At 38.1% G+C, this 19,808-nt stretch overlaps 1 protein-coding gene across 2 annotated transcripts in view; it reads left to right on the forward strand.

The window, feature by feature from the left end:
- Positions 1–19,808, forward strand: part of ccser1 (coiled-coil serine-rich protein 1) — a 162,481-nt gene that overhangs the window by 61,593 nt on the left and 81,080 nt on the right. For both annotated transcript variants that reach the window (XM_007260798.4, XM_007260799.4), the window contains exons 6-7: positions 3,235–3,376; positions 14,203–14,280. In XM_007260798.4, coding sequence (XP_007260860.3) covers positions 3,235–3,376; positions 14,203–14,280 — 220 coding nt within the window. The remainder of the gene's footprint in view (positions 1–3,234; positions 3,377–14,202; positions 14,281–19,808) is intronic.

Genomic DNA, 19,808 nt, shown 5'->3' on the forward strand with positions numbered 1-19,808 from the left:
TATTTAACCTTTAAAAGGACATTTTCGCAAAAGTCTCTTTAAAAAAAAAATGGCATCTCTCAAAAATAAGCAGTATGTATATTGATCATGAAGTGTTACCTCAGGCCATGACTTGAGAGCACCCACACCTACAGTATATAAGTTGTGAGGTGTTATCTTGTGAGTAGAGTGGAACAATGCTGGGCAGCATGTTCATGTCAATGCGTCATGAATTACTGTAGGTCGAGCAAGGTCTGATATTGGGGGTCTTATAAATGGCACATTCCATTTCCAGTTTTTAAGTATTGCAGGTGTTTAACGTTCCTCCTTAATCCACAGTGTGTGTATATATATATATATATATATATATATATATATATATATATATATATATATATATATATATATATATATATATATATAAGCAAACAGACAAGTAAACAAGTGATTCCAAAATCACAGGCTGAAATCACATCTACATTTAATACAGGAGACCACACTCACATATCTTCAGCTTCTAAGGGGCATGGCAAAAGTCATGGGACCCCACACTAGTCCATGACAGTTTCCATAATATTTCATATTTGCCAGTGTGCTGTAATGCATAAAACGAAATAAATAAGTAATAAATGAATAAATGAATTAATAAATAATGAAGAACAGTGTGTGAAACTCTGTTGAACGTTAATACTAAGCACATTCAACAATGCCATATTAGCCCCTCGCACATCAATGGTAGATCTAATTACAAGTGAAAGTTTCCTTCTTTAAGTTCTTAACTTGAGAAGTGCTCTTAAATCCCATTTAGATCACATTTCCATGTACTTACGCCTCGATTTGCAAAGATTTCTAGAGGTGAAAGAGGGTTAGAGTGGAAGTGAATCATATTTTAATTATGTCTTTCGGTAGATTTAATAGAGCTGTAGTTTTAGGCTTGCACTTTTGAAAAAGCTTCAAGTTGTTTTTAAGGATGAAGCAGTAAGAGAAGGTCTTTGCAAGCTGTTTGGGGTTTTTGAAGGCTGCTGCTTTAATTTGCTCATTTACACAGCAGATTTACCAGTGTTGACACAACTCAGTTTAACTCGGTGTTAAATTTAACATTCTGTGTATTCTATTGCTGTCAATAGCAACATCATGATTAAAGTGTTTTATTAGTGAATTTTTCCTTCTGTCAATTGGCAATGCTTTGCTAGTTGGTAATTAGTAATATGTCGTGATTTAAATTATTGAAAGACCAGCATACAATGGAAACAGTGTTCATTAGTTCATTAGCATCATTCGTTTTTATTCTAATCTTTTCAAAGACTACTTTATCTTTTATCCCTTTTTATATTATGTTTCATATTTTACACAGCCTTGCTTAACCCCAAATCAGAAAATAGTTGGGTTATTTCATTACAAACAGTTTAAACCCAAGATATTTCAGGTTATATCTGCTCAGCGTCATTTCATTTGTTATACAGCTGACATGAGTAATGTAATTTTCATACTGTCACCAGGAGAAGATCTTTTTGAATCTTGTTTGAGTGAAAACAATGAGCATTTTTTTTGTGGTGCAACAGCCTTATTTGTGCTTAAATAAAGCACAAATATAAATATTTTCTCTAAGCATACTACTGGATGCATTTCAGGTTTTAGAGTTCTTTTTAAGACATATCAATATTACATTAAATTATATTAATTTTTGTGGTGTCAATCACTTAAAATTAATTATTATAAAAAATGAGGGTATTTCCCTGTATTTTTGGGAGAGAGACAGTAATAATAGTGTGGTGTGGTTTACTTTGGTTAACTTCTGGCAGACTTACTGTATTATAATATCTCAGAGTAGAGGGCCATACAGAGGGAGGAGACAGTGTGAGAGAGGGAGAGACAGCGCGAGTGAGCGAGAGAGGGAGAGACGGTGCCAGTGAGCAAGAGGGAGAGACAGAGTGAGAAAGTGAGAGACAACGCAAGAGAGACAGAGACAGTGCGAGAGAAGGAGAGACAGAACGAGTGAGCGAGAGACAGTGAGAGTAGGAGCGAGAGGGAGAGACAGAGTGAGGAAGGGAGAGACAGTGCCAGTAAGTGAGAGAGGGATAGACCGAGCAAGTGAACGAAAGAAGGAGACAAATGAGCGAGAGGGAGAGACAGAGTGAGAAAGCGTGATACAGCATGAGTAAGAGACAGCGCAAGAGAGGCAGAGACAGAGCGAGAAACGGTGCGGATGAGTAAGAGACAGATCAAGTGAGCGAGAGACAGCGAGAGTAGGAGCATGAGGATAAGACAGCACAAGAGAGAGAGCGACAGCGCAAATGAGCTAGAGGCAGCACAAGTGAGTGTGAGACAGTGCGAGTAATAGTAAGAGACGGCGCGAGTAGGAGCGATAGACAGAGTAAGTAAGAGCAAGAAACAGCACGAGTGAGAGTGGGAGAGACAGCACAAGAGAGTGAGAGACAGTGCAAGAGAGTGAGAGACAGCGCAAGTAAGAGCAAGATACAGTGCGAGAGAGGGTGAGACAGCACGAGTAAGAGTGACAGACAGCACGAGAGAGAGAGAGAGAGAGAGAGAGAGACAGCACAAATGAGCTAGAGGCAGCACAATGAGCGTGAGACAGCGCAAGTAATAGTGAGAGACAGCGCGAGTAAAAGCTATACAGTGCAAGTAACAACAAGAGATAGCGTAAGTAAGAGCAAGAGACAGCGCAAGAGAGAGAGAGAGAGACAACGTGAGTGAGAGAGAGACAGCATGAGTAAGAGCGAAAGCCATTGCAAGTGAGCGAGAGACAGCACGAGAAAGGGAAAGAAAGCACAAGTGAGCAAATGAGTGAGAGAGCATGAGAAACCAACGAGAGAGGGAGAGATAGCATAAGTGATTGAGAGAGAGGGAGAGACAGCGTGAGTGATAGGGCAGCCGACATGAATAATCTCATAATCTCATTCCAGCGTGATCTCTGTAGTACCGGCACATTTTGATCGATAGCCTTTTGGTATGGAATTTTGATACCCGGTTCTACTTGTGGATCAGATTTTTCTTTATGTATCTGCTGTTAACTCCTAATTGCTTGTTTGTTATCAAATTAATCATAGTTTACTAATTTATAATCATTAATATACAGCCCGAATAGTCTAATAGCTAATCTAATAGTCATGCCATATCATAAGATTTTTAGCTTCTGCCACATTTATTAATGAATATCCAGACTTTGCCTAGACATTTACCCCTCAGCATGCTCCTGAAATTGTTCTTCATGTTCTTCTTCTTTTTCTATTTCAGGGAGCCACGGCCGCTGTCTTTGTGCTTGTCCAGGGATGATGAGCCCCTGGCTGGGTTAGAGGCCCTCCCCTTCAGGCTGATGCAGCAGGACTGCACGGCGGTGAAGACTCTGCTGCTGCGACTGCGCAGGACGCTGCAGGAGGTAAGGTTCTGGTCCGGCGGCTGATTTACGGACCACTTGCCCCCCTTTCTCTCTCTCTCTCTCTCTCTCTCTCTCTCTCTCTCCGTCTTCACAGGTGCATTAGCACAACTACATCATCTTTATCTGCCGGGCCAGCTTCAAGCCTCATTGATTAGGCCCAAGTGTTGGGCTGCTGTTCCCGTCGGGAAAAGCTCAAGCAGAATAAGAAAGTGGCTTGTCTTAAAAAAAAAAAAATAAAAAAATAGTCACAATCCTTTAGTCAATGCTCTGTTGCAACAGTGCATAGCTGAGAGCTTTTTGGTTCAGCTACAGTGCTACTTAAAACTCACCACTGCTTAGGAATCAAGTGCTTAGGAAGTTTTTTTTTACTAAAACCTGAAGAGAAGGCTGTGAACACAAGCTCATTTGTTTTGAGTGAAAGTTATTTTCCTTTCTGCAGTCAGATTGCATTCTTATTGACTATGGCTGTTAACCAAAAGACCCACCACATTCTGCAGACTATTCTTCACAATTTTACTATTTTTACTATTCTAAGTCATATTTTAACCTCTGTTCGTCTGTTCTTGATTAGTGTTGTGCCAAATTTCTGCTCCCATTCACATTGTGTAGAACTGCTGTATGCTGGTGATTTCTGTATCTGCTGTAACTGTAGATTAACCATTTTTCACTAACGGAAATACAATGCATTTGAGGGTAATTGGCTCATTTTTGTGCGTGACGTGTCACATGTGTACATGAAGGGGAGTCAAATTCTGTCAGAGAGGCACAATCTGGCAAAACACTTGGAAAGACAACTTCCTGAATTGGCAGCATTTTACAATGCTTCCAGTGTCCTCCAAAATATGTAGATGTAGCAGAAGTAGCACTCAGCTTATGTGCACACCAATTGAAAATCAGTGAAATACACCATTGATGAATTGATCATGTTTGCCTCCACAAAACAAATGCACAATAATGGTCACATATAGCATACCTTCGCTGTCCTATAAAAAAAACACTTATCTTAATTTTTGTCAATTTTTAGTTTACTACATAGTTTGAACAGACAAACTGTCCCTGACACTGTCCCAACATTTCTTGATGAACGGACCAATAGAAATACTTCAAAATGACCTGAAATAAACTCATTGACTTTTTACATTGACTTCCATTGAAAGTTTACAAGTTTTTTCTCTCTCCTGTAAAGTTGCTGTTTTGGAGATAAGTGTTTTTTATTGGACAGCGAAGATATACATTTATTTAAATATATATTTAATTGAAATATCAGTTTGATTAATCAGGGACAACTAATATTTTGCCTTTTCTTCCTGCTGAGTAAAACTACATTTCTTATGCCTCATTATGCTAAAGATATTTATTCACATCCATAAATATATTTATGTGTAGTTTAATTTAAAAGATTCTCTAAAACACAATATCACAATATAAAAGTGCACATCATTTGAAAATCAGTAAAATACACCTGAGCACATGTTTGCAGCCACAAAAAACTTTAACTGTAATGATCCTAGTTAAACACATTTTATTAAAATGTAAGTTTAATGAATTAGTAATAGCAGAAACAACTAATCTGTAGGCTTTTCTTTTTACTAAGTGAGACTGCATCTAGATTTTTTATTGATTATGACTGAGCCAAGTGCTTTTTCCAGTTTTTCCTTTAAAAAATAATATTAAAAAGTATGCACCACAAATCAGATATACAAACAATAGCAAAATAGCCCTGTATTTATCAAAATTAAATTGTATTGATTATTAAATATGAATAAATATGTTTAATTGCATCCATAAATCTTTATAGTTTAATGTTGCAATTTCTCTACAGAGAACAAAATCAGTGAAATACACTTGTGGCAAACTGAGCGCATTTTTTTAGCCACAAAACAAATGTACTTTAATGTTCCTTGTTAAACACACATTTAATTGATATAAGAGTTTGATTAATCAATAATAGCACAAAAAACTATTCTGTATTCTCCTTTTTCTGCTGAGTAAAACTGAATTTAGTTTCCTTATTGACTAAGGCTGTTCACCAAAAGAGCCACCACACCCCGCAGACTGCTTAATCGCATTCCTCTAAACATTAGCTACATGAAATCTATTTTCGTAAGCCATAAAAGCTGAAATAACAATTACGGACCGCTGAGAAGATCCAGGGGAGAGTACACAACAGAAGAACATGAATATTAAAGAGGAAATTGTTTGCCCTCCTCGCAGACTCTGTCCTCCCATTAACTTGCAAATCTGCCATCTTCCATCTCCATATGTAAACTGTTCACCAACAAGCATCACAATGACTTGTGCCTTTTTTTTTTTTACTGTTTTTGTTTGCATGACCCACTGATACTGAGCTCACGTTAATACTCTTCTCATCTTCATATCTTTCGTTTTTTTCTTTTCTGTCACCTGTTTCTTCTTATATCTCGTGTCCTTTATTTATTGATGCCAATATTAAAAATTTCCAATTAAAAACAATCAGAATAAAAATCAACAATCCTACTGAATGTTAAATAGTAAAATATAAGGCGTGTGTGTGTGACTGAAAATACTGTTCGGGATTTCACTTTTTAAAGATTTTTTTAGTGTTCTAAAAAATCTGCCTAAACTTAAATCATTTATATCTCCTTCTTCTTTAGTCCTTTTCTCCTTTTCTTCACAAGTTGGAATGTGTTTTTGTCCTCGTTTGACTCCGCAGCCCACATTTCCTTCAATGTACTTTGCTGGTTGACTTTGTGACATTGAAAATAGGTTTCTTTTTAAGATAAATGGGGGGTTATCTGCATTGAGCTTCATTCAAAAAGCAGGCAGAGCTGAAACACCCCTGAGAACTGTGATAGGAACGGGAGCTGAACTGTGGTAGGCTGAATAGGTGGAGATATGTAAATATGTCCTTGTGTTTTTTACTATGTTTTGTTATTTTCCAGATATAGGCCAAATGAATCCATTTTATTTTTCAAAGTCCTGTTTAAAGTTTTTCTCAGATTGTTTTGCAGATTTTCTTTTGCTGAAATTTGCATCACCAGTGGTGTGCAATAAAATTGATGAAGTGATCATCCGTCTTCCTATTGAATATATTTCAGAGGTTTTCAATTTGTATAGTACAGTAACAGTCAACAGTTTGGACACACCCTAAATTCAGTGGTTTTTCATTATTTTTTACATTTTCTACATTGTAGATTAATACTTCAGTCACTTAAACTATTAAGAAAAACATGGAATAATTTAGTTAACAATCCTAAACATTTTTTCAAAGTAGGCACCAGTGGTGTGCAATAAAATTGATGAAGTGATCTATTTTTCTATTTTTTTTGTTACATATATACAGCTCTGGAACAAAACATATAAATAAGAGACCACTTCAGTTTCTGAATTAGGTTCTCTGATTTTGCTATTTATAGGTATATGTTTGAGTAAAATAAACATTGTTTATTGTTTTATTCTATAGAATACGGACATTTCTCACAAATTCCAAATAAAAATATCAACATTTTGAGCATTTATTTGCAAAAAAATGAGAAATTGCAAAAAAAAGAAAACAAATTAATATTCATAATGTTTTAAGAGTTCAGAAATCAATATTTGGTGGTGGAATTACCCTGGTTTTTAATCACATTTTTCATGCATCTTGCCATGTTCTCCTCCACCAATCTTACACACTGCTTTTAGATAACTTTGTCATTTTTGGTGTTAAAATTCAAGCAGTTCAGCTTGGTTTGATGGCTTGTGATCATCCATCTTCCTCTTAATTATATTTCAGAGGTTTTCAATTTGTATACAGTGCCAGTTAGCAGTTTGGACACACCCTAAATTCAGTGTTTTTTCATTATTTTTACATTTTTACATCTACATTGTAGATTAATACTAAAGTCACTTAAACTATGAAGAAAAACATGGAATAATTTAGTTAACAAATCTAAACATTTTTTCAAAGTAGGCACCTCTTGCTTAGAAGAGGAGGTAGAGTCACCTGGAATTCAGGCTTTCAGTTAACAGCTGTGCTAAACTTGTCAAGAGTTAATTACTTGTATTTCCTGCTCCTCTTAATGTGTTTGAGAGCATTAGTTGTAAGATGTTGTAAAAGTAGAGTTTGTGAGATACAGTGAATAGCTCTATTTGAGTAATGTTCTAATCCATATTATGGGAAGAACTACTCAACTAAGTAAAGAAATAATGAAGGTCAGTCAATCTGAAAAGTTGCAGGAACTTTGAAAGTATCCTCAAGTGCAGACCATCAAAAATTTTACGATGAAACTGGCTCTCATCAGGACTACCCCAGAAAAGGAAGACCAAAAAGACAGCACCCCAAATAAGAGCCACCTAAATGCTTCATTTTGGTTTGTGTCCTTGATGCCAAAATTTTGAAACCAGATTTTTTTTAAAAACATTTTAGCAGTAGCTTATAATCCATATAACACAAATTTTATAGTATTTATTAATAGAAATGTCAAGAAATGTTTACATATGTTAAAATAACCGAAGTATACATCTCTGGCCCTGATTTTAGAGGTCAAGTCTGCCTCTGACTCGTTTTGTCACTGAGTGCTCAGTTCGAATCTGGAGTTGCATTAATCCCCATCAATTTGCTCTGTGTTTTGATTTGATGCCTTTTCCATTATCCCTGTTTGTTTTTGTGGTTTCACCAAAGAGATCCTTTTTCTTTTGTCCTTACGAATTAAGTATAGGACACACATTGATCAAAGCTGACACATTTAGGCCCCGGCTGGTATTTTCGAACGCTCTTAGAGAGTAGCTTGAAAGAAACCACTATCAGCAGTTTACTTTAAGTGTAAACCGCCTCTGTCGCTCATCATCTGATTAAACAACATAAAAGCCCACACATGACAGACAAAAAAAATGCAGACACACCAACCATCCGCAGACTTCTCACTGTATGTGATGTCTGTTTCCTGGAGTTTGTGACCCAATTCTAAATATGAGAGAGGAGAGAAACTAGAGAGAAACCAGAAGCAGTCGCATCTTCTTTAGTCACATCTTTATGTGGTAATTGCAGATAACCAGGCTTATATTTTTTCCTGTTATATTCTGTCAGGCCTTTGATTTATTATTAATAATAAATCAAAAGATCAACCAGTTCACTTTCCAGTTATGTATTTCTCACAGGTCTTTTTTCAGTTCACTTAAACTTGAGATAGGCACTTGAGTTAGTGCTTCAAGTTGAATTCACATTATGTCAAATACAAAGCAATAAATACAGTGCTGTAGAAAAGTGTTTGCACTGTACTATTTTCTTTACTTTTTGCTTTTTTGTCATATATACATTTCACTCACAACCTAAGTAAATACAAAAGGCCGTTTTAAATGATAATTTAAACTGAAATTTCGTTTATTAAAGCAGCACTAGGTAGGATTTCCTTGATTTTTGATCTTTTTAAAAAAAGTGAAATTACAGCTTGAAACTCACTGCAGCGCTGCATTGAGGTGTAATAGTGTCTGTGCCGGAGCTCCTCTGAGCTCAAACCAGACTCTGTACGTTTTCCGAGGTGGCCGCAATCAACTCTTGCGAGAACTGCGACCTGCTTTCCGACCTTTAGTTCTAACAGTTCTACAAGGACTACTGGTTCATTCTTTACAAACTAACATACATACTCTCTGACAGAAGCTGGAAAGAGACTGAATATATCTGTGAAAGCCAGAAAACGAGAAAGAGAAACTAATCCACCTGAAACGTTTATTACACTCTGCAACTGTAGGGGGAACCCTCCTCCTCGCCCATAGTGCTCCCCCAGTGAGGGCCGAGGCTGCGTTTTTATACCTGTAGGTAGAGCTGTGCGTTTCCAGCGTGGGGCGGACCCACGGTTCTCCCCGCCTCCTCACGCCACAACTAGTATATCAACATATATTTTAAACTGTTATATACAAGATATGAAAAATATCAGTATTGTAATATCCTGTCAGTGGTTCTAGTTGCCATTGTGTGATTTTTATGTATTTATCTATTTTTTTTGCAGCTATGTGCAAATGGTTTTGTTTTTAGAGAGATGGGACTCAGCATAGTACAGTCTGTTGCATATTATGTCGTAGAAAAATTGGAATTCAAGGAACAGTGTGACAACTTTATTTAACCATCACAGATCTAACAGCATCATTCTGTGCTGAGTTTGCTGAGTCAGTGAAAGAGTGCACCCATACCACCAAGAGTGCACCCATTGCTGACACAGTAGAGAAGTATTACAAATAGAATCAGACTCTCTTCAGCAGATAAACCTGAACCTATATGCACCATGCTGCCTAGTGCCAGGGGTGAGCTATGAATGATGAACAACTTACACTGATGTGGGCAAATTTTGATCATAATTATTGAGCCTCACACAACTCTTCCGGTCTTACAGTACAACAAAAATAAAAAAATTAAATCAACTTCCCCTTTAGTTGTAATAACTTGATGTTCTAAGTCATGCTAACTTATGTTTTTATTACCCATTCCTTAACTTTTTTAGAGGCAACCTGTTTCCTCATTTTTTTTTTTAAGTAAATTCAACTTATCTGGGCTTACAGTACACATGAAGAATTACCGTATTTTTTGCACAATAAGGCTTCAAATTCTTTAATTTTTTGCCAAAAATCTTCAGTGCGCCTTATAATCCAGTGCGCAGCATTATACTGGTGTTCACACAGGTCCTTAAGAAGTCTTAGGGTGCTTCCTTTACACCTGAAAGTCCGGACCATGGTCCGAATCAAGGTTCATGTGTTTGCTACATTGTATATATTTGGTCCTCTTATTTTTGTTTTTACACTGCAGTTTAGAGAGCGCACTAAAGACCTTTGTGTGATAATCCTACATCCTTTCATCATCACTTACGTATCGATGCGTTTTCCTTAACTTGATGCTGATTGCTTTTAGAAAGACGTGTCTGACGTTGGCGTGTTGATAATTCAGCGGGTGGTTCATTCGGTGGGAAGCCTTTCCAGGATCAGGATAAAATAATTGAACAGATTCATTTCCTCTCCAGAGTAGTGCTGCTATTGTGGTTTTTATACCAGCAGCAGCAGCAACTTTAAGCACAGTACTCTAGGTTAGTTCAAATTCACCAAATGAACGTGCTTGTCCTGAAGCAGCTGTATCCACGGCTCATTTTTCCTGCTTTTCCGGTTATTTTGAGAGGGACTGCAGCCTGCAGGAAGGCGGAGTTGGACGTCCAGTGCGTCCAGCTCCGCCCACTTTGTTAGAGTCATGCCGTTCATTCCCGCCCACTTTGTCAGCATCATGTCTTAGGTCCGCCTCTGAACGGAAGTAAACAATGTACAGGGCAGTTAGCGGATTTTAAATAAAATGTGCCGCGTTGTCCGGCTTAAATACTGTGTATACACTACAAGCTTGCAAAACTGACAAGGCGTGGCGTGGACAAAGTGGGTGGGACTGGATGCGCTGGACGTCCAACTCCGCCTTCCCACAGGCTGCAGTCAGTAGTAGATGGTTATTTTTACCAGAACACTTAGCCTAACTTAACTCCACCCAGCGACGAGATCTGCTAAATAAAAAATAAAAAAACATGGCGCACCTCTGTTCCTTACTAGTGTTGCGTAATGCACCTGAATAACCTGTGGACCTTGTGTATGAAAATACACCAGAAAATAGATTGACGATAATTAATAGTGTGCTTTATAATCGATTGTTCCTTAAAATGCCAAAAATACGGTAGTTTTTTGGGGGGGGAGTTGTAGAGGTAAGGCCGTCCTGTGATGATCCATCCCATGCAGCTTGAATATTCTTACACAGTTCCCACATGTTTTCAGTCAAGGATAGGTCTGGGAATGTGGTTGGCCATGGCAGAGCATCTGTGTTTTTTTTTTTTTTAAGGTGATGTAACATTGTACGAAATTGCACCCCATACCATGACACCAGACCTTCTGAATATGAACACTTTACTTGTTCTCCTGCCTTAAGACACGTGACTTGACTTGGACATTCTGACTTGGTATTTTGTGACTTGTAAACATCTCTGACTTAAACTGTACCACCCCTATTGTTACTCAGGCCATTAGTGCCGAACTGACTGAATTTATCACGCTATTCTAAGCCCTGTGTTAGCTTCTTCTTGTTGGAATTACCACATACCACTCAAAAGAGCCACCCCATTGTGCTTCTTGTGAATGGAACTTTTGTGCACCTTCATCTTCCATTAAGTCATTACATTCCAGGAAATAGTAGGGACACAACTAGCTATCAAAACAACATGCAGTCCGTCTGACAAGCTACAGCTGAAGCTGTTGCTCCCTAATGGTTCCAAAACTAAAGGTCTGTGATGCAGTACTTTTTTTTTATCTCTTTTCTCACAACATAAGAACTATCAGGTCTCTTAAATACAAACAGAAGTTACTATATTCTGGCCTTAAGAATACATTAAATCAAATACCGTTTTTTACAGACTATAAGGTCCAGCTGATTATATCAATGAATGTCTATTTTTTGGTGTATTTTCATACATAAGGCGCACTATATTATAAGGCGCATTTTAAGCGACAAAAGTAAGGAACAAGGGTGTCGCCATGTTTTTCTTCTAATTCAGCAGGTCTTGCCGCTGGTGGCTGCTAAGTAGACAAAACTGTAAATCTTAATAAAAGTTTTGTTCATTCTCTCCTGAAAATGGTTTATTTGGGTGAGTAAAGTACTTCGGTTTGTTTATAGTAAGCTTAGATTTCCAATATTCAATGCTTAGCACAAATAAATGCCACCAGACAGCTCTACACTGAAGAACCATGAGTCCTCTGGTAATCCAGGGCACTCTGAGCTAGCGGTTTGGCCCACATAGCTTGTTTTAACACGGTAAACATGCAGACCAATATACTCGCCTCTGAACGGTGAACGAGCTAGTGCTGTTGTAAGCAGTTAACGCTAATACTGCTCTAGCCTTGGTGCTGGAGAAACTTCATTGAAACTCCTGTATAACGCCTTCACTTCAGCGGAGTGGCTTTACTGCTCCTTAAACCTGACCGGTAGCATTCATACATAAGCTGCACTGGATTATAAAACGGACTGATGTTTTTTTAGGACAATTAAAGGATTTGAAGGACATCGAAATACTCTTTTTGTTGAGTAATAGGAAAAAACAACATGGTTAATAATAGCCATGAAGGGATGCACCTGGTCAGCAACAATACTCAAATAGGCTGTGGCATTCTAGTGATTATTCATTTTTATTAAAAGCCCAATAATGTCAATAAAACTTCTCCTGTACAGTCGTACTAAAATCAGTGCTAAAATCGTGGGAGATTTCTAGATTCTAGAAATGCTAAAAAATTTAAAGTCACTTTTTTCATTCTATTATAAATTTCCCTCGTTGTTAATGTAAACATAGCCCCAAGCTACTGGCCTGTATCTGATTTTCACTCTGTTCACCTCTTCTGCCACACCTCATGCTGATTAGATAATTGCATGAGTGAGTAGTTGTACAGGTTCTTGTAATAAATTGTTTGGTGAGTGTAGACCAGGCAGAATCATGGAAAGCAGACAAGAAAGGCTATTAGACAGAAAGCTTTTTGGACCATTCCTCAGATGCACGCATGCAAGAGGAGTTTAACCAGTAAGTGGAGTTTAATGGGCAAGTGGAGTGAATCCAAGGTCATGTCTGGAGAGAAGTGAGCTTGAAGCAGCAAGATATTTCCTACTGATCGAGAACGTTTTTTTTTTTCTGTATTATTACAAAGACGTGCTATATTTTATGGGACATGGGGTTTAAGTAAGTTGCTTGTCTGTATACATGGACAGTTCTGACCAGATGCTGCCATTCATGATCATTACCACCCACTTCACTGACCACTTTGGCCCTGTGTCTACCTTTTATGGACATAAAGAATGTCCCATCCATATGACACCCACTGTCACTATCAGGCCTCACTCCAATATTCCGTGTCACCTTGCCATGAGCATGCTGGCTCGTCTTCAACTCCAATCACAACTTCATCTCACACGCTTATATTACCATGTTTTGTCCCAAAGCAACACTCACTGCCATCTCATGACTGTGGCATGTGACAATCTGAATTAGGCAAAAGAAGAATTGGTCAATATGACAATATTTAACATATCAACGATATACTGATTCAAGCATATATATACAGCTCTGGAAAAAAGGGGAGACTACTTAAAAATGATGGATTTCTTTGATTCTGCCAAATTAAAAACCTTTGGAATAATAATCATCACAAGCCACCAAACCAAGCTGAACTGCTTGAAGTTTTGCACCAGGAGTGACATGAAGTTATCCAAAAGCAGTGTGTAAGACTGGTGGAGGAGAACATGCAAAGATAAGAAGAATAAAAACCAGGTTTATTCCACTAAATATTGATTTTGGAACTCTTAAAGCTTTATGAATATGAACTTGTTTTCTTTGTATTATTTAAGGTCTGAAAGCTCTGCATCTTTTTTGTTATTTCAGCCATTTCTCATTTTCTCAAATGTCCTTAGTTTATAGAATAAAAAAAAACAACTGATTCAGAAACTGATTTTTTTTCAGAGCTGTATATACTGTAATAAATGATCAGTGCTTAATGAACACTGACTCAACTGTACATTGCATTACAAAGAATGTAATTTGAAGAGTGTTTTTTAGGAGTCTGGCACTGATGATGCATTTTTCTGTATGTCAAAATATTGTAATAAATATTTTATTATTGTCTTTAAATGATTAAAATATAATATTTTTACCATATCGTCCAGCTCTAGACATTGGTGGCCAAGTATCTTATAATGTATTCCATTTCAAAGGGAACTGTTTTTTTCTGTTAATTCTGAAGGGAAAAATATCAGTTATATCCGGATTGAAACTTTGCAATTTGTTCATATATGCTGTTTTTCCCTCTCTTTTCAGAGCACTGAGACCAGTCCTGCCAGCAGCCTCCATTCTCTACCCATAAGTCCCTGCAGTGAGAAGTCGCTCGCTCTCAAGGTAATTGCTTGCTTTGTGAAAATTATTGAATTAATTGGTGAACTTTCAATTTTGCAGAAACCTTCCCCTTTTTTTCATTTTTCCCCTGATGGAATGGACTCGTTCTTTTAAAGCTTGTGCGCTGTCATCATTGCCTAAGTGCACTCAGGGTTAATGTCTTCATGGTTTGGAAAAGAGTAAAAAAAAAAAAAGAAAAAAAAGAAAAGAAAAGTATGGCTTAACTTTATCTTTCAAAACATGCCTATCCAAGATATCAGCATTACTGAAATGCAGCATTCAGAGGGAATTCTCCACCATTCATTATTTTATATATTTTTTTTCAGTTTTCTTTCCCCCCCATTGTGTCTCCCAAAAGTGTGCCCTATCCTTTTCAAGTCAGCTTCCCGGCGGAAGGGAAGAACTTGATCTGAGTTATTCTTCTCAACCATCAATATAAATTTTTCCAGCTATCTTGATGAGATTATTTTATTATGCGTGCTAATCCGTTGGAGATGGGCCACGGCTGCCATGGGAGAAAGGTTTATGATTTTGTATATGGAGCTTTTTTTTTGAGGAGGGAAGAGGATTTTGTTTTTCATTGGGACTTTTTCTGCGCTCGGAGTCGAAAATCCCGTCGAGCCGAGCGAAGTGGAAACGAGGTCTGCGTCTCTCTCTGTCCTCTTTACTGACCTACATGGAGCGCTAGCAGAAGCAGAGGCAGCAGCAGCAGCAGTCACACCAGCGAACCATGTGATGTTCCAGCCCGTCCGCAGCCTACGTGCGGCGAGAGGGAGGGCCGCTCAGAATAGGGCGCCATGAATTCCGACATTGTGTTCGGATGACAGGAGAAGGGTGGGACTTGTCCTGCTTCGTTTTGCGGAAGGGGAAAGAAAGAAAAGGTGGGGGGGGGGGAGAAAAACTTCCCCGTTCCCTGTTTTTAAAAATAAAGCCCACGATCCCACCTGAGACGGAACCGTGTCACTGCTTGTCCTACTTTGAGCAGAAAACTTCTCGTTCTGAATATTTGTTATCCCTGCCTCCGTTATAATTAGAGCCAAATGGAAAGTGCTCTCCTTTGGTAAATTTCGTAGAGTTTGCAGTGGGATGGGAGCACGGGAACTGGGCTGGGATTCCGAAGTTTATCCTGGAGCTCCTCTGAGCCCCTCTTTCCTCCCACCTCTTTAATAACCACTTGTTAAACAAGTGTACTTCTAAATGCTCTTTTTTTTAAGTGCTCCATTATGGATCTCCCTTGACATACAATAATAAAAGCATCAGTCTTGCATCAGTCCTTTCAGTTCCTTGCTGTTTATTTGACAGAATTATCAATTTTCATTCAGGTTATTGCAGAAACTAATTCTATACAAATATAAAAATATATAAAGAGAAAAATGCTTTTCATTTTTTAAAATGAAAAATTTTGGTAACACTTTCTATGAATGTCATCTCTATTAGACTCTATAACCACATTCATAACATATTCTAATGCATTTAATATAATGCTATAAATATTTATAAAAATGCATAACCCGTTATAGCCATGTTTATTAAGCATTATGACTTGTGATCATAATACATTGTAAGCTGTGCTTATAATATATATGTTAAAATAGAATATATATGTCATTAATTTAGCCCCACAATGAAAGTCTGTCACTTTACTTGGAGCACACAAAGACCTGTTATAATACATTATAATTGACTATAACTAATATTATATTCAAGACAAGAATAATTTACGAGTGGTTAAAAATATATTTGTAGGATTATTGAGGTCGTGTTTTAGTCATAATATGGTCTGCAATCTGGGACTGAGTTTCTTGGTATTGACGTATAACATGTTATAAACACAGATATTAATGCATTATAATCACAGTTCATGATGCATAATAAACATGGCTATGATGTATTATACATTTTTATAAGTAAGTATAGCCATGTTTATAATGCCTCATGAATGCATTATAATGTTCTATGAGTATGTTTATAGAGTCTTATAGAGATGACATTCATAGAAAGTGTTACCAGAATTTTAATTAAAGAACAAATCGTATGTCCGAACATTAAAATTAGAAGCATTGTTGGAAGCAGAATTTTAAATACAGACTGTTATATACTCTTATATACTGTAAAAACTGTTAAAAAAAACAATAGACTTCCAAAAGTGTGTTTATAACTGTGCTATAGGCGTGAATGATGTCCATATCCTTTGGTTCTCAGATGCATCTCAATATAAAGATCAGAAAATCAATAATACCTGCCTCCCTCATGACATCCAACCATCTGTGTCTCAACGTTATCAGAGGCACGATGATGCTGCTGCTGCTGGGGCTGCTCAGCCAATCAGCTCTCCCTCCCTTGTGCCCTGCCTCTAAACCCATACATCACCCAGTGCCCCGCCCAAAGTACCCCTCCCATATTTTAGCCTTTTGGGTGGAGTCAGTTAAAATCAGGCGCTTTAGTGCACCTTTAAATAAAAAAAAATATGCATTAAACTTAAACAGCTGTTATGTAAAATCTAAAAATGCAATTTATGCCCCTCTTGGCATTATACTTTTAGGTGTCATTTAGCCTTTGGCTGCTTCAGTGATGATATTTCAAGCTCATCAATCATGTGTCCGTTGAGGTGAAAGTGGAGCAGCTTTCTCTACGTGTGTGTTCTGTAACAGTAGCGCTTTGTTGGTTGAGCCCTTTCCATCATTTTCCACTGAAGTGTTTAATTTAGGCCAAGCAGACGGAGGAGCCACTCAGGTGCAGCTTTACAGCATGGCGCTAAAGACACCGTCCACTGTCCTGTAATACTAAAGGCATCCATCTAAGTGTGTGAGTGTTTGTGTGAGTGTGTGTATGTGAGGGCGTGTGTGTGTGCAACTGTGACCAAACTGCTCTCCGGAGGTCCTTCCTGGCACTGCACAGATAAAACGCCTCTTGGTGAACATCTATAATTAAGATATAATTAAATATTCCCCGCAGGCCTGGATTTGGAGAGGGCTCATCTTTCTTTTTTTTTTTTTTTTTTTTTGCCTGTTTACTGCGTGTTTCGCTCACAGCGTGACCTTTTTATTTTTTGAGGATACGAAAAGGGAATTTAATTTGAATTTTTGAATAGTAGCATCCAGCCCCAAACTCCATACTTTTGTCTTTATTGTTGAAAATGAATGGGAATAAAGGACACTGGGTCATGTCTGGTGAAATGTCTTCGCTGGCACTTTTTTAGGGCTGGCACTTTTCAAGTGTCATCTGAGGGACATCAGCTCCCCTTGAGACCTTTATGTAACATCAACAAAGGAGCATATTACAGCTGAAACAATGGTGTGTGAACTGCTTAGTTTAAGTGCATGACATTGAAGCGCATAATCCTTTTCACTGATCTCTCATGAAGGACTCCGCACTACATAACAGGGTAACAGGGCATTTTTTTGGACGTGGATTAAGTCGATCCTTTCAACAAACTGTGCTTTAAACATTTTTTTTAGCTTGTATATACTTTATTCACCCAATTCCCAAATCCAAATCCATCCAATTTCCCCCAAATGTAGCAATTACCAGTTCTCACCCCATGGCTAGGAATTCCACTAGCAATCACACAATGCTGACAGTATTTGGAAGCTGAAGGCTACCATAAAGCCAACCATCTGCATCTTTGTGAACTGCTGTTAATGCAGCTGGATCACTGGAGCATGATCCAGAACATGTTTGAGAGCAATAAGAGCACTAACAGAGTCTGAGCAAGGTCTGATAGTGGAGATTGCAGATGGATGGAACACTCCATTCTCAAAGTTGTGCAGGGATTTTTTAACATTCCTTAATCCACAGTGTCATCTGTGTACCTGGAATACATCATAGAAGGCATTACTACCCAAAGTGGACCATGTAGCACAGTGGGTGGTAGTAAATGTAATCGGTGGTGCCTGGCTAGAATTGTCCATATGAAAACACAAACGACTCAAAGGAAAGTGATGTGACCCTAGTAGTGACGAGGGGAAATAGCATCATCTATCCACTCAGAAAACACAAGGTCAGTTGTGCTCTCTCAGGGCTCTGGCGGCTAATGGCAAGCTGCATAATCGGGATTCAAAGCAGCAATCTCCCGATCATAGTTGTAGTGCTTAGCCTGCTGGACCGGACGGAACCCACAATTTGTCTGTATTTCAAACAGTATTGTTTTTTTATGTATCCATACAGTCAGTCGTTCAAGTGTTTCACTGCTACACTCTTAAACATGATAAAGATGATATAGGTTCGTCTATGGCTTCACATAATTAACCCATTAGCCATAGATTGTAGAGAGTGTCATGATAGAAAATAAAAGTAAAACGGTTTCTTTAATGATTTAAAAAAATATATTTCAGTTTATATTATATTATTAATTTAGATTTAGAAGTAATTTAGAAGTTTGTAGGTACAGACATTAGTTTTGAGGCTTTTATATTGGTTATATTGATATCAGAATTTTATTGTACTGACTAGGGCTGAAAGATAAATCATATTTTTATTCATATCGACATATATGTTTTCACGCTAAATGCATTGAAAGAGCTCTGAAAGCAACCTGAATAACAGTAAATGCAAACTGTATTTCCCACTTGCAGCAACAGAGGGAGCTCTTTACATTTCAGACTGTGGTAAAATGAGGTAGGGTAATGCAAATTTAATGAGATTGAGGTAGATCAAGGTTGAGTGAGGTAGAGCAAGGTTGAGTGAGGTAGAGCAAGGTTGAGTGAGGTAGAACAAGGTTGAGTAAGGTAGAGCAAGGTTGAGTGTGGTAGATCAAGGTTGTGTGAGATAGTGTATGTGCATTGAGGCAGAGCATTGTTGAGTAAGGTAAAGTGTGGTAGAATGAGACGATGAGGTAGAACAAGGTTGAGTGAGGTAGAGCAAGGTTGAGTGTGGTAGATCAAGGTTGTGTGAGAGTGTACATTGAGGCAGAGCATTGTTGAGTAAGGTAAAGTGTGGTAGAATGAGACGACGAGGTAGAGTGAGGTTGAGTGAGGTAGATCAAGGTTGTGTGAGATATAGTGTTTGTACATTAAGGCAGAGCATTGTTGAGTAAGGTAAAGTGTGGTAGCATGAGACGACGAGGTAGAGTGAGGGAGAATGAGGTAGAGCAATGTTGAGTGAGGTAGCTCAAGGTTGTGTGAGGTAGATCAAGGTTGTGTGAGATAGTGTACATTGAGGCAGAGCATTGTTGAGTAAGGTAAAGTGTGGTAGAATGAGACGACGAGGTAGAGTGAGGTTGAGTGAGGTAGATCAAGGTTGTGTGAGATATAGTGTTTGTACATTAAGGCAGAGCATTGTTGAGTAAGGTAAAGTGTGGTAGCATGAGACGACGAGGTAGAGTGAGGGAGAATGAGGTAGAGCAATGTTGAGTGAGGTAGCTCAAGGTTGTGTGAGGTAGATCAAGGTTGTGTGAAATAGTGTACGTACAGTGAGGCAGAGCATTGTTGAGTAAGGTAAAGTGTGGTAGAATGAGACAGCGAGGTAGAGTGGGAGAATGAGAGAGTGAGGTAGAGAAAGGTAGAGTGAGGTAGTGTACGTACAGTGAGGCA

This window comes from Astyanax mexicanus, chromosome 12 (genome assembly GCF_023375975.1).
Source record: "Astyanax mexicanus isolate ESR-SI-001 chromosome 12, AstMex3_surface, whole genome shotgun sequence".
NCBI classification, from domain to species: domain Eukaryota; kingdom Metazoa; phylum Chordata; class Actinopteri; order Characiformes; family Acestrorhamphidae; genus Astyanax; species Astyanax mexicanus.